The sequence below is a fragment of the Melanotaenia boesemani genome, chromosome 1 (genome assembly GCF_017639745.1).
Source record: "Melanotaenia boesemani isolate fMelBoe1 chromosome 1, fMelBoe1.pri, whole genome shotgun sequence".
NCBI lineage: Eukaryota > Metazoa > Chordata > Actinopteri > Atheriniformes > Melanotaeniidae > Melanotaenia > Melanotaenia boesemani.
In genome coordinates this window covers 5843976-5856911 of record NC_055682.1, presented here as the reverse complement: position 1 = coordinate 5856911, position 12936 = coordinate 5843976, and the positions used below count along the sequence as shown (strand labels likewise).

The window sequence follows — 12936 nt, the reverse complement described above, 5'->3', positions numbered from 1 at the left end:
TGAGCCGGCCCTACCTGGAATCATCATTGGTGAGGATTCAGTGTTGGTTTATTCCGAAACCTTTTCCTTGTGCTTTCTGAGGCCTTACAGGTGGTGGCAGCAGCTCTCCCAAAACCAGCTGAGGACGGGTTTCACACACACTGATGCAGGGTGGCTGGATTGTAGGTGAGGACCTCAGAAGGAGCATTGAACGGCTCAGAGGTTCACGGGTCCTTACCAGGTGCCCCTGTGGGAGGTCTTCCTGGCCAGCCACTGCAATCTGTCCCAGCACCAGCAGGAAATCTTAAATCTTCACCGCCCCCCTCCATCTCCATCTCTGGGGGAGATCTCGACTCATCTGATCCACCAGGATGAATCATCATGGGTTGTCCTGTCCCCTTTTCCCTGAGTGGTGACTAGCAACAACCACAGCCTTCAGATGACTACGGGAGCTTGAATGCAGATGTTGTGGAGCAATACTCATCTGCTTCATTTCTTTTCTTGTTCACATGGAGGCTGACAGCCACAGGAGTGGGTGAAACGTCACCTAATTGATCATCATGATGAACAAACATGTGTGCTGGCTGAGCAAATCGCTCTGAAATTCACAAATTCCAGCTGTTCTGGATGGAGCATCATCGTTTTAGGACTTCCTCACACTGTAATATTATTTCCTGCAAATTGTGAAAACAGATTTCCACGTCACATGTCTGATGTAGTCCTGCTGCTATGCTTGTATGATGTGCATTTTACTTCTTTGGGTCTTCATGGTATGAATATGCTGTTTCACACACACCTTCTCGGGGTTCTAGCTGTCCCACAGTTGTGTAGATTTGTGGTCACCGTTCTTATCTGTCTCTTCCTTTCAGGTAACTGGTGTGGTATTTCTTACTTAGCCTTCCTTATTCCTTATGCACGTGTGGCCTCTAATTTAACTACTGCTCTGTTCCTGCAGGCGTCACTCTGGCCTCCATAAGAGGAAGAGGTCGGCTCCATGGTCTAAGTCTCTAGGTGGTGTAATCACTCTTATGGTATTGGTCGTAATGCTTTTCATATAGATCAGTTGGCTATTGAACTTCTCTCTTTGTACCAGTTTCATCTGGTTTTGAGTCCCTGACCCCTGAGCTTAAGGCTCTATGTGTCGTCCCTGGAGAATGGGATGGCTCTGGATTCCTCCTGGCTGACCTGGGCGGAGCCTGTCAGGTAACAGGTGTTGAGTGTTGTATTTGGATTCCTAGTGCTTCTAACTACATTTCAGCTGTTTTACATTATTTACGGGACCTCATGCAGGTGATGACTTGTACTTATGATGATATTGGTTTACTGGTTTTAACAGTGATAATAATGATTTCCGAACCTCAGTGTAATGTTATGGTGTGTCAGTGTATATTTTCTAAACTTTTGCTTTTACTAAAACCTATGGGTATCTATGCTCATGTAGGATCAGCAGCTCTTATCATTCCTTCATTTCCTACTTGTGTTGATTATGAGTTGTTATTTTTTTTTAATCTGGGTGCAGAGGACTCATTTCAGTGCATTTTGTAGGTACTGACAAATAAGGGATTTCTCTTGTAGAGTTTGTTCTGTAATACTGTTAATTTTAAATGTAAGAAGCAGAAAACTAACTTAAGCCTTAATCCTTCACAAACATAGCATTAAAAATCTTTTTTTTTCTTAGTAATTTTCTTTTTAACAGAAAAGCAGCAAGATCTGTAGTGAAAGAGATTTACAGTCAAATGAAGATTGTTTTCTTATTAAATAACTGTCTTTGTCATCTTCTTGCACATTTAAAAGATGCCTAGGAAAATAATAAAACATTTCAAATGTTCATTTTCTTCTTTTTTGAATTTATAGTTTGATCTTTAAACCTAACAATGTTGAACCATAGAAACATTTTTGTGTAAATTTAAAACAACAATTTGTCTTAAGGTTCATTTTCCTTTTGATCAAAACTTCTTTCCATTTAGTATCCTTACTTCAGAGGAAGCTACTAATACACAATATACCAGACAATGTTCACAGTACATCATGACAACAGTATATTTCACTTATTTAGAATTTTTATTTCATCAGGCTATTTTTACTTTAGATGACACAAGACAATCAGCTTTAAGTGTAATATTTATTCCAAATTTAAAGTAAATAAGAAGCAAGCAAATATATATAATCAGAAAAAAGAAAAACAGCTGCATCCGCCACCACCCACTGTGACGCTTGGCCGAGGATTTCCAGCAAAGTCAATAATTCCCAATAATTTCCATATTGCTCTAGGCTCACCACAATGAGAAGTACCTATTTCACAGCTAATAAGAAGTGGTCTGAGGTATGGAAGACAGGTTCAGGGCGACCGCAACAATCCCTCACTGCAAGGTAACTATGAAGTCCACCTCCAGTGCCAGATTGCAAAGGCGGGCCTGGAAATGGAATACTTCAAATATATAGTTGCTATGACAAAAATTTAAATAAGAAATATTGACCTACTCCCTACCAGGCTGTTCACAGCATATGTTTCCATATTAACTTACTTAAATTAGCCATTTTGGAACAGAAATCCCAAGATTGCCGTTTAGTGCAGGTTAATATAGCCAGCTAAACTAGTAAACCCACTTTTTGGAATACCCCCCGGGGCTAGAACTTGACAGGAATGAGATGCTATACGCTCATCATCCACCAGTTTCCCTGTAAGTGAGGTATTTAGAAGCTGACCATTTATGCTCTGCTTGAAGGAGAGAAAGCAATTAAATCCAGTCAGAAGTCTGAAGCACAAGTAACAGCACAAGTGATTCAGTTGGAAATTGTACAGGGTGTTTTCTTTGAGCAGCAGTTATAGAGCCTGTTGACACGAATAATGTCGTTTTTGTTCATTTGCTTGGCGTGTCCAAAGTCAAGATTCGGATCAGACTTGGCAACAATGGTTGGCATCTCATTTTTGGAGAAGGCGTACCTTTAACAAGACAAAAACATGATTAAAATAATGATGAGATCAAATTACATTTTTTTAATACAATTAGGCTCTTTTGAGGAACATAACCTTATCTTGTACCAATATAGATTATACCCCCACTCCTATCCCCAACAAGGAAAAAAAAACAAAAAAAAATACATAAATCCTTTTGCCTTTTCATGTACATTAACAAAGCACCAAACAAGCACGAAATGACACACCATCCAACCTCCCCTTTTTAAAATTAATTTTCATATGCACACACATGCTCTTACACAAACTTACTTTTTATATTGCATGATAGATTTGAAGTCATAGGGGGTCCTCAAGTTGTTTGTCTCCACTTTTTTAAAATTACTTTCCTTTCCTGCAACAAAAACAGAAACATGTTGGCTGATTTAAAGTCAGGAACACAATTTTAAAACAGTTCAGGCTCAGAGAACTGAAAGTCTCACGTCTTGTCTGTTGGGATGACTGAAACACACAAAAAGTTGTAGTTTAAATTTTAGTGTGAGCTGACCTGGCTTAATGTTCTCGAAGAGAATCTTGACATATTCGTCTCTGTCGGAGCGGCTGATCTCATGCTTAAAGCCCAGAGCGTGAAGAACCTCATGCTGCACTGTGTGGTTGGACAAACAGCCCTTTTTTTCCAGCGAGATAATTTGTCCCTTTTTTTGACGACCCACTTTGGACCAGCACCTGACACATACACACAGTAACGAGATTTAAAAAAAGACCTTGTTGGTAGCATGTTTTACAAATATTCATGACCTGATGTGTTGCTCAGGTAAATTTCAGCAGACCAAACAGAAGGAGGTCTTCTTAAGGCAAACACCATAAAACACACGTAAACCCTCTTCAGCTGTTAATGTCAAAATGTTTGAAGTTATGATTTAACTTTCATTTAATAGTTTACATTTTCTTTTTACCATCACAGACTCATTTTTTTCATGTCTTACAGAAAAAAATCATCAAGTTAAAGCTGCATGTATTTGATTAATAGATTGAGATAGAAGGACTTTGTTGTAAGGATGTGAATGCTCATTGAGCTGAATCCATTAAGTTACTATGGGAATTGTAAATCCCAAAACTTTTTTACAGCATTTCTTGTTATTTTGTCTTCAAAAGTCGTTAAAAATAGATTTCCCCTCACATTGCAGAAATGCTGAGATTCCTATGCTGCTTGTTGTATGTGCTACAAAGGTATGGACAGGGTATGGTTGAAAATACAGGGGAGCTAAGGGGAGCTCCCCCAAGGACATTCAGGTGTTATGCTAAAGGTCCATTTATGCTCCCTTACATACGTAAATAGGGACGTCCATTTCAAACGTTGTCATACCTTCCCATCCTCAAACTTCCATGAATCTTTTACGTTGCCATGGTTGTTAAGTTTGATTTTGTTTTTACCATCTTGAGAAAGAGAACAAAGTCGTCTGTTCTTACAAAGTATGTGACAAGCTTAAGCTGTCTTTATATTTCATGCAGTAGGCATGCAGCCACAGCTTTTTCTTTTACTACACACACTGTGTGTAGGAGACTAAGGACCAGGGGAGAAAAAATACATTTTTTTCTAACTATTTTGGTGAACTCAGTAACATTTTTAACATGACAGTTACATGTAATAAATCAGTCTGTTACTATATGAACTATGTTAACCGATTAAAGAAATACTAAACTAACAAATTTACAGCCAAAAATGAAGTAGACCCTTTGAAATGTCACTTTTTTAATACAGGAAATTTGTTACAGTTAGCACTTCACTCCAGGAAACATTTTCTCATTAGATTCAATGGTAAAGTGAATCCAGACTTTTGACTGGTACTGTATACATTCACAATTGTTTTCATTTTAGCTGAATCAAATGATCCTGTCCTATTTTCTTTTAGTTTGGAATGAAGAAAATGTCAAATGTCCAGTAAAAAGAAAAAAGTGATGTGAGAAACAGGAAAGTCAGAAAGCTCCATGTCTAGCAGCCGCCCTGCTGTTCCAGCTTAAGCAGGGAAACACACTCGATGGTTTTTACTGCTTCTGTGTCAGGACAGTACTGCTGTTAAAAAGCAGCTTATTTATTTAAAATCTTTGTGAACAAAAAGTTACCAAACCTTTAAAAAAGTATGCAATAAACAAATTTATTAAATTATTTTGTGCATCACAATGTAATTAAAACTTTAAATGATTATCCAGCACTAATTTGAACATTTATGATCTGGTCAGTGAGGAGGATTCAGTTCAGTGTTGTATTGTTCGCACAAGTGTGTGTGTGTCTGTTTTTACCCATCTCTACTTTCGAAGGAGAGGAAATGACGATCATCTGGTTTCCACGGGACAAGGCGAATGCAGGTGGACTTATTGAAGCTCTGCAGACCTTTCATTATGATGTTAGCCTCTTTAGAAGCTACAGAAAAGTTTATCAGTTAATTAAAAGTCTTCTTACTAAAATATATATAAAAAAAAAAACTAATTGTGATTTTTTTAAATTTTGTATCAATGTTTATGTCAGAGCTGCTTACTGTAGTTAGTAGAGATGTAGTAAGGCACATAGACGTAGCGTCCAGTTTTAGGCCACTTGCAGCCTTTGGCAGTGCATGGGTCTGCGTTCCTGCTGGAAGTATCCGGCAAAGCAATGTCATCCTCCAACACAGGTGGCTCTGTAGCACAAAAAAGGTCTCCAATAAATGTACAAACCAAGAATGTCAGAGGGAAATATGTCTCATTGATATGCTACAAACATAAGAGCCTTGCTCAGGGACCCACAGTGTATAAATAAAAGAAGTAAAAAATGAAGAAGTATATTTAACATCTAGAAAAGAAAAACAGGTTATGGTTTAAAGTTTTCACTGAGAGAATTTTTTAATGAATTAGTTATTATTTGAACTGGTGGAAGTTTATTTCTTGTTATTTTGTCCAACTGTAACCCAGTAAACGTTTCATCTGTAATATTAATGTTCTAAAGTTTGTTTCTTACTTGGGTCAGTTTGGGGTCTTAGCATGATGTCCATCGATTGGCCTGAAGAAAACATTAAACACAGATTTTTAAATCAGTGTGTCAGATGTCAGTCATGCAGATATTTGATTCATTTCACCTGTTTGATCTTCACTGTCAATCGGTGCACTCTGCAACACAAAAACAACATTTCAGAATTTCATTAAAAAAACTTCATGCTAAATAAGAATTCAGATTATTACCATTAAATTAACAACAGATTGTTTAAAAATACTTAAAGGTACAGTGTGTAGCTTATTTGGCTTTTTGTTAGCAAAAATCAAGTATCGCTTTCATAAATTTTACCAAAGTGTAATCACAGTCGCATCCAAATGAAAGCGTACCCAACTGGACGCTGCCATGTTGCATATCCATCTTTGAATACAGTAGCTGAAAGGGGACAAACTTGTTAGCCTTACGCGTTTTACCTGCTAGTCCTGTTTCACAGGGGAGGGGGCGGGGTTGGTGTAAACAAGCCAAGATGACCATTTAACTTGCCAGTTTTCATTGAAATGGATGACCAGGTAAAAATAGCCAAAAAAAGAAAAAGAAATAATAACCGGGAACAAAGGAGGATTTACATCGGTGGAGCATTTACCAGATGGAGTCAATTGATGAAGGAGCGGGACTTTAAAGCTGATGCAGAGGTTGCAGGCTTTCTGCTGGATAGATAAGTTAATTCAATCTAACAGTGAAGTTTATTTTGGCGTTATGTTAGAAATAGAGCAGGGTAGTCCAGCAACTACTTTATTCTCACATTTGAGTCGGATCATTTACTGTTACTTGCTATATAAAACGGCAGAAACGGCTAATTTGTTAGTTAGCCTACAGAAGAAAAGCTCCGCTGCAACAGTTTTCAGTTGTTGTTACTCTTCACAGAAGTCATACCAGCACACGACCGTGCATTTCTTTCTTTTAAAACCTAGTTAATGCCAACCTGAAATTGTGAGGACTGCTGAGCACTTAAATAATAGCCATACATTTAGAGTTTAACTTACCATAGAAACATCCGTCAGTGAGAGGATGAGGAGGAAGAGGAAAGTTGGAGTCATGATGGTGGTCCTCTGCAGAGAGATGAATGAGTCTGAGAGAGAGAAGGATTCTGAGTCTGGATGCAGCTGATGTTCTTTATAAAGCGCTCATGCAGCTTGTGGGCCGATACTTTGTTTCTGATATGTTGAATCAAACTGAACCAGTAAACGTTTTAGAGGAAGGAAATTGCAGCATCATGCTCAAGCCTTAAGCCGTCCTTTATGTTTTTTATGTTTGGCTTCCATGAAGAGAACTGGGAGAAAAAGAAACCTCCTCTGTAGGACTTTTCAGGTGTGCTTACCCACCCACATCTCAGGGTTGCATCTCTGCATTAACCAGATGATGTGGTTCTGTTGGCCTTTTCCATTCCAGTGCATGCAGGAGGGATGATACATATAGGTCTCAGCTCTCTCCTGATCAGTTGCCTCTGTCACCCAATCTCAGAATTGACTGAAATATTATCATGTCTGCCACAAGTGGGAGATCAATAAAAGTTAAAATTTTTGTAACTACAGTGACAGAAATAAGAGTAAACGGGAAAAGGGGTAAAATGGTCGTCATAGGTATTAGAGCATTTAAAGCCATAACGTTTAAACTTAAAAACACTTAAAGGAAGTTTAGTGCATTCTTAGTCTGATTCTGGTAATTCTGTAGTTAAACCTAATGACTTGATATTCTTCAAGTCACTGGTTTCCAGTTAGATACAGGATAGATTTTAAAATTCTTAATTTTTTTTTAAGCCTTTGAATGTACTGGCCCCATTTTAATTTTTAAAATGTGCCATAAGACCCACTAGTTCACCCTGGTCTTTAGTTGAGTAGTCCCCTCTTTTGGATATTTAACTGTTTTATTTCGCTGTGTTTTCTGTTTTTGTTTTTTTTTGTTTGTTTTTTGTTTTGTTGTTGTTTTTTTTATGGTTTTGCTTTTGTTGTTTCCTACTGTTGATGACTGTTCTTACTGTAAAGCACTTTGCTTTGCCATAGGCTTTTAAATGTGCTATAGAAATAAATTTAACACTGACATGCAAGAAGCACACAGGTAAATTTAACATGTCTTTGCATTGAGAAACCAAAGGGTGTTAAAGTGAATGGTTTTTTTTTCTTTTTATTGTTGACTTCTCTTTTATTCTGAAGTCAAACTTCCTTTTTAATGGAGAAAATTCTGAAGAACACATGAAGAAACACACAAAAAAAGAAGAAACAGAAAAAAAACAACTTGCTGACTTCAAATAGTTTGAAAAAGCTTTATAATTTGCTGATTGATGGACTGCAACAGCTGCTTCTCTAAGATTATTGCTGATGTCAACATTTGCTTTTATAGAGATGAGTACGCTGATGAGGATCACTTTATCAAGTTAATTTGATTATATGCACGTGGCTGCTTCTTACCTTCTTAATGTCGATGGAGGAAGTAATAATAGAAAACTAGATGTGGTATTTACATCATTTTAAGAGCTAGTAAGTGCCAGAATTTTATTTTTCTTCATTCGTGTTATGTAAATCTTCTATGTCTGTAGAATAATTATAACAACGAAGGCCTTAGCTAACAACCACACATACACACCCACAAAAATATAATTAGGAAAACAGTGTTAAACATCTATGCATAAAAAGAATGTTGGTGTAGATCCCCAGTAAGAGTTTTAATTAAACTAATTTATTTCTTTTTGAGGGTTTTTGAAACTGCCTCTCCTTCTCAGGCAGTATCAAATCCATTCACAGATAAAGTCTTCTGACTAAAATGCATCACATGTTGGTCAGGTAGGTGAACAACTAACAGGTAGCAACGATCCTAGCAAGCCTAACCATAGCTGGGTGGGTCAACGATACTCATGTGACTTCAACAACCCCCGAGTATGACTGGCCAAACTACAGCTTATAGAGAATGTGCACCAACATCGCCGTGCACAGAACTGTGAGACTGATTCTCCATTTTAGAAGAACCTACGTTCTATTAACATCATTTCAGCAGTCTTTTTCATCTTGGTCTTGTTCAGAATTTATGAGTAGTTCATCTTTTTAACTATACTCGAATGCAGCAGCAGCTCTTAGTGATCAACGGACAAAAAGGAAATTAAACTTCAGAGTTTCATTCTGTTTCCATCATGTAGGCATAGTGGTGATAAACACATCCCAGAGAACAGTGGACTCCTGCAGAAACTTTTCTAGGTGCCTCTGGCTGGCAGTGGCGTTCATATAAAGGATAGTTTGGGCTTAATGTGAGCAGAAGTAAAGATGGCTGCATTTACAACGTGCCACCTAGATGAACGGGATGATGAGAGAACAGGTGAGATGCTACACCTGAGAATTTATGTAGTAAGGGTACACTCAATACCCAACAAGTACATGAATTTTACATGAAACAGTGCTGATCTGGATCACACGCCCATGTTTGTATGACTGGATTGTGTTTGTTCTCTGGTCAACATGAGTCCCAGTTTTGTTCTGTCAGATATTCAGTCACAACATTCAGGACCGTTTCAGATGTTTCGGAGTACATCTGCCATCAGTACGGAGGACCGAAACTGCCAAAATTAAAAATAAATACACAAATATAAAACTGGCTCAATAAACAAATTGATGTGCTAATAAACTATACAAAAGTTTAAGAATTTTTTTTTTTTAAATTCCACAGAGAAACCTATAAAACATGACACAAATTTATATTTCTTTTGTCCTTTTTAATTGTTAATTTAACTTTGTGTTGATATTCCTATTTATTTACTTTCCCATGTCATTTTCAGTTCAATTTATTTATTTATTTTTATGCCTGTATTTATTTCTGTATTATTGGCCTTTTACATTTTCTTACCCCCAAAATTATTTATTCCTATATTTTATTTTCATGTAACATTTTATTTATTTACACTTTTTTTTTTTTTTTTCACGTCCTCATTATTTCCACTCTTGCATGTTCTTCCTCTATTTTTCCAAGCATATTTTTGTATACCTCCGTTTTACATTTCTGTATGCATTTCTGCCTCATTATGTAAATGGGGCAGATCCTGGCCTATTGGTCAATCAACACTGAGCAGGTCACAGGCTGTTGGTGCAGCTGTACAGCTGATCCTTCCTCCATGGCAGCCTGGCTCTGCTGAGTGAGGCTTCAGGAGGGAAATGAAGGTTTTAAGCCGGCAGAAATGACTGACCTTCAACAGGATCTTCTCTTTTAGCTGAAAAATCACACAATCACTGATGACAGTTTACTGTTTGGTGTGGATGCAGTAACTGAGAGGCTGTAGACGTGCACAACTAACAGGTTATAGGTTCTGGTAAACTTGGGCTGCAATGCTTAAAGAACGTTGCCTGGATCATTGATGAAAACATTTTTAAATGTTCCGTTAACGTCCTTTCCGGTCCACTGCAGCTGCTCCTCCCAGAGAAAAACGTGCTCCTCTCAGATTATTATTTTCATATAACATGAAAATCAAGTCTAGAACAGAAAAAGTTAGTATTTCTAGTATCGATATTTTGTTATCAGTGCACACAACACTATGTCAGGTTCCTACAAAATGGCAGACAAAGCTCCAACGACGCTGTGTGTGCTTCTCTAAAAGCCTGGAACTGAAGAAGCCTTTCCAATGAGAGGCTAAACTTTTCAAAAAGACAAAAACAAGTCCAGTTACCCTTAAGTTCCTAAGACATAAAGAAGTAAGTTGATGCAGAACTGTAATTTATTATTTAGAAAATGTCAAAGTAACTAGGTACTGTATTTCAGGTGTTTTTTTTTTTTTTGTTTGTTTGTTTGTTTTTTCTTTTCAGTTTTAAAGCTAAGTGTTGACAGCATTTCACTGTCATGAGTTTAAACTCTTATCTGATCTAAATATCTAAGTCTTATTTGAGAGAGTAGCCAATAGATGCTACAACCAAGAGTTATAAAAAAAAGTCTAAAATGAGAATTCTTTTATCAATTAGAAACTTAATTACAGGCATGCAAGAGAAAATTAATCTAAAAGAAAATATCATACTAGGCAAGGCAAGTATATTTGTAAAGCACATCATGTACAAGACAATTCAAAATGCTTCCAATAAAACAGTCAAAGCATTACAGCGAGGTGCAGGAAGCAATAAAAGTGTATTAAAAACAAACTTAGTAATCTTCCATGACTTTCCTGACAGGTGATCATTGTTAGATGGATAGAAACAGATCCATGACAGTTGATAGACTGTTGTTGAGTAAAACTGATGGCAGTCTCAAAACTATATTGAGTGTTTGGGCTTATTATCCTCCTACAGTTTAACTGTCTCTCTACAATGAAGAAGAATTTTGAGCATGTAGCCAAAGTAGGATTTGTCCTTGGATGGAGGATAACTGATTCACCACGATGCATGGGTGATGGGTTAAAAGCAGAGGACTCATTTCAGTGCATTTTGTAGGTACTGACAAATAAGGGATTTCTCTTGTAGAGTTTGTTCTGTAGTACTGTTAATTTTAAATGTAAGAAGCAGAAAACTTAAGCTTTAATCCTTCACAAACATAACATTAAATATATATTTTTTTTCTTAGTATTTTTCTTCTGTAGTGGTGTTATGCAAGTTCCTTTTTAATAGAGGAAATTATGAAGAAAATCACATGAAGAAAGGTGAAGAAATACCTTAAGAAATAAATGAAGAAACATATGAAAAACTACACAATATAATCATGGAAAGTTCAAAGTTTTTATCTTTAAGCATATAATAAGATATTGCCTGATACCATGTCTAACAACTCCATATGAATGACAACACATTTTAGTTCCCAATATTTTACTTTTACAAAAGTCTTTATGTAGCCCTCAGAAAAGAATTTCTTAGGTCATGGACATCCAGATAAATAATTTCCTAACCCTTAAATACCATACGTATCACATTTGATGCATTCAGTTTCTGAGACCTTTTGCAACTTCAGTGTGAAAGAAATTTAGCTGCATATGGTAATCACTCATATATACTAATAATAATCACACGTATATTCAGTTTTCTTTATTAGTTTAATATTGTTAATCCATTCACTTTTACATTTTAATATTGTGTTTTCTCATTCTACAGAATACTGAAGTTACAGTTTTTGTTGTGTATGCGTGTGTGAGGTCAGACTGACCACTTTCTTCCCAGAGCTCTGATATGGCAGAGTTGAGACTGGTTTTCCACCTGCTAGATAGCAATAGTTGTTTGGGATATCAGCCTGTTGTGGTATGTGGGCTTTGTCTGAAAACTGGAAGAAAGTGTTGCCACTCAGTCGTCTATTCCTCATTTATTATTTTGCAGTTTGACCTTCAGCTGGGGAGCAGCTGAATAAAACATTTTCTCTCCGATGAATCATCAGAGTCTCTGCCGACTCCATGCGAGTCGGGACGACCACTCTCTTACTTGCAAGTAATTCTTTTTTCAATACTTCTCCTGTAAATAAACCTTATATACTTTTACTCATTCCAGATAATTTTTCTACAACAAATGGCGTTGTCGGGCAGGATTTGGCGAGATAAGTCTGGTGAGTTAAAAGTACTTTGTTTAATTAAGTTGTGAAGCTGGTTTGGAGACAGAGGGGTCTGTTTGGGCTTGTGAGTCTGGACCGCATGGGCGTACGCGGTGTTAGCTGCGGGAGACCTGCAGCTGGTAATCCGTCTGTGTCCCCAGAGGTGCCCCGGTGGAAAAGGCCACCGGGTAAGAGTGGCCGGGTAAACTTATTACTCGGAGTCCGTGAAGACGTTCACGACTGTAAGGGGCTATTTTGTGGTAAAAATGGGCAACGTAGACTCTAAGCAACAGCTCCTCTGTCACAAGAGAATTATTTGATTTCATAAGTAATTTTATTTTATGAGTTTTATGAGTAACAAATATGGTAAGAATTCAATAGAATTTTGTTCTGAATGGATTTCAGTGTGTTCATACTGAAGGAACTCTGAGTCCGAAGGAAAAAAAAAAAAAGAAAACAAAAAAAAGGGGTAAAAGACGGCTTATGCTCTATAGGATTCAAGATCTCCAGCAATTGCCACCAGAGAGTTTCTCTGCTTCGAGTT

At 37.2% G+C, this 12936-nt stretch overlaps 1 protein-coding gene across 1 annotated transcript; it reads right to left on the bottom strand.

Annotated features, from left to right (window-relative positions):
- Nucleotides 1–2633: 2633 nt before the first annotated feature.
- Nucleotides 2634–7018, bottom strand: LOC121642612 (low choriolytic enzyme-like). Its single transcript, XM_041989382.1, has 8 exons — nucleotides 6905–7018; nucleotides 6007–6037; nucleotides 5889–5930; nucleotides 5434–5571; nucleotides 5198–5318; nucleotides 3444–3622; nucleotides 3209–3290; nucleotides 2634–2923 (listed from the first exon to the last, which is right to left on the bottom strand). The coding sequence occupies exons 1-8, from the start codon at nucleotides 6956–6958 to the stop codon at nucleotides 2764–2766; spliced, it is 807 nt and encodes a 268-aa protein (XP_041845316.1). The 5' UTR covers nucleotides 6959–7018; the 3' UTR covers nucleotides 2634–2763.
- Between the last annotated feature and the right edge of the window lie 5918 nt (nucleotides 7019–12936).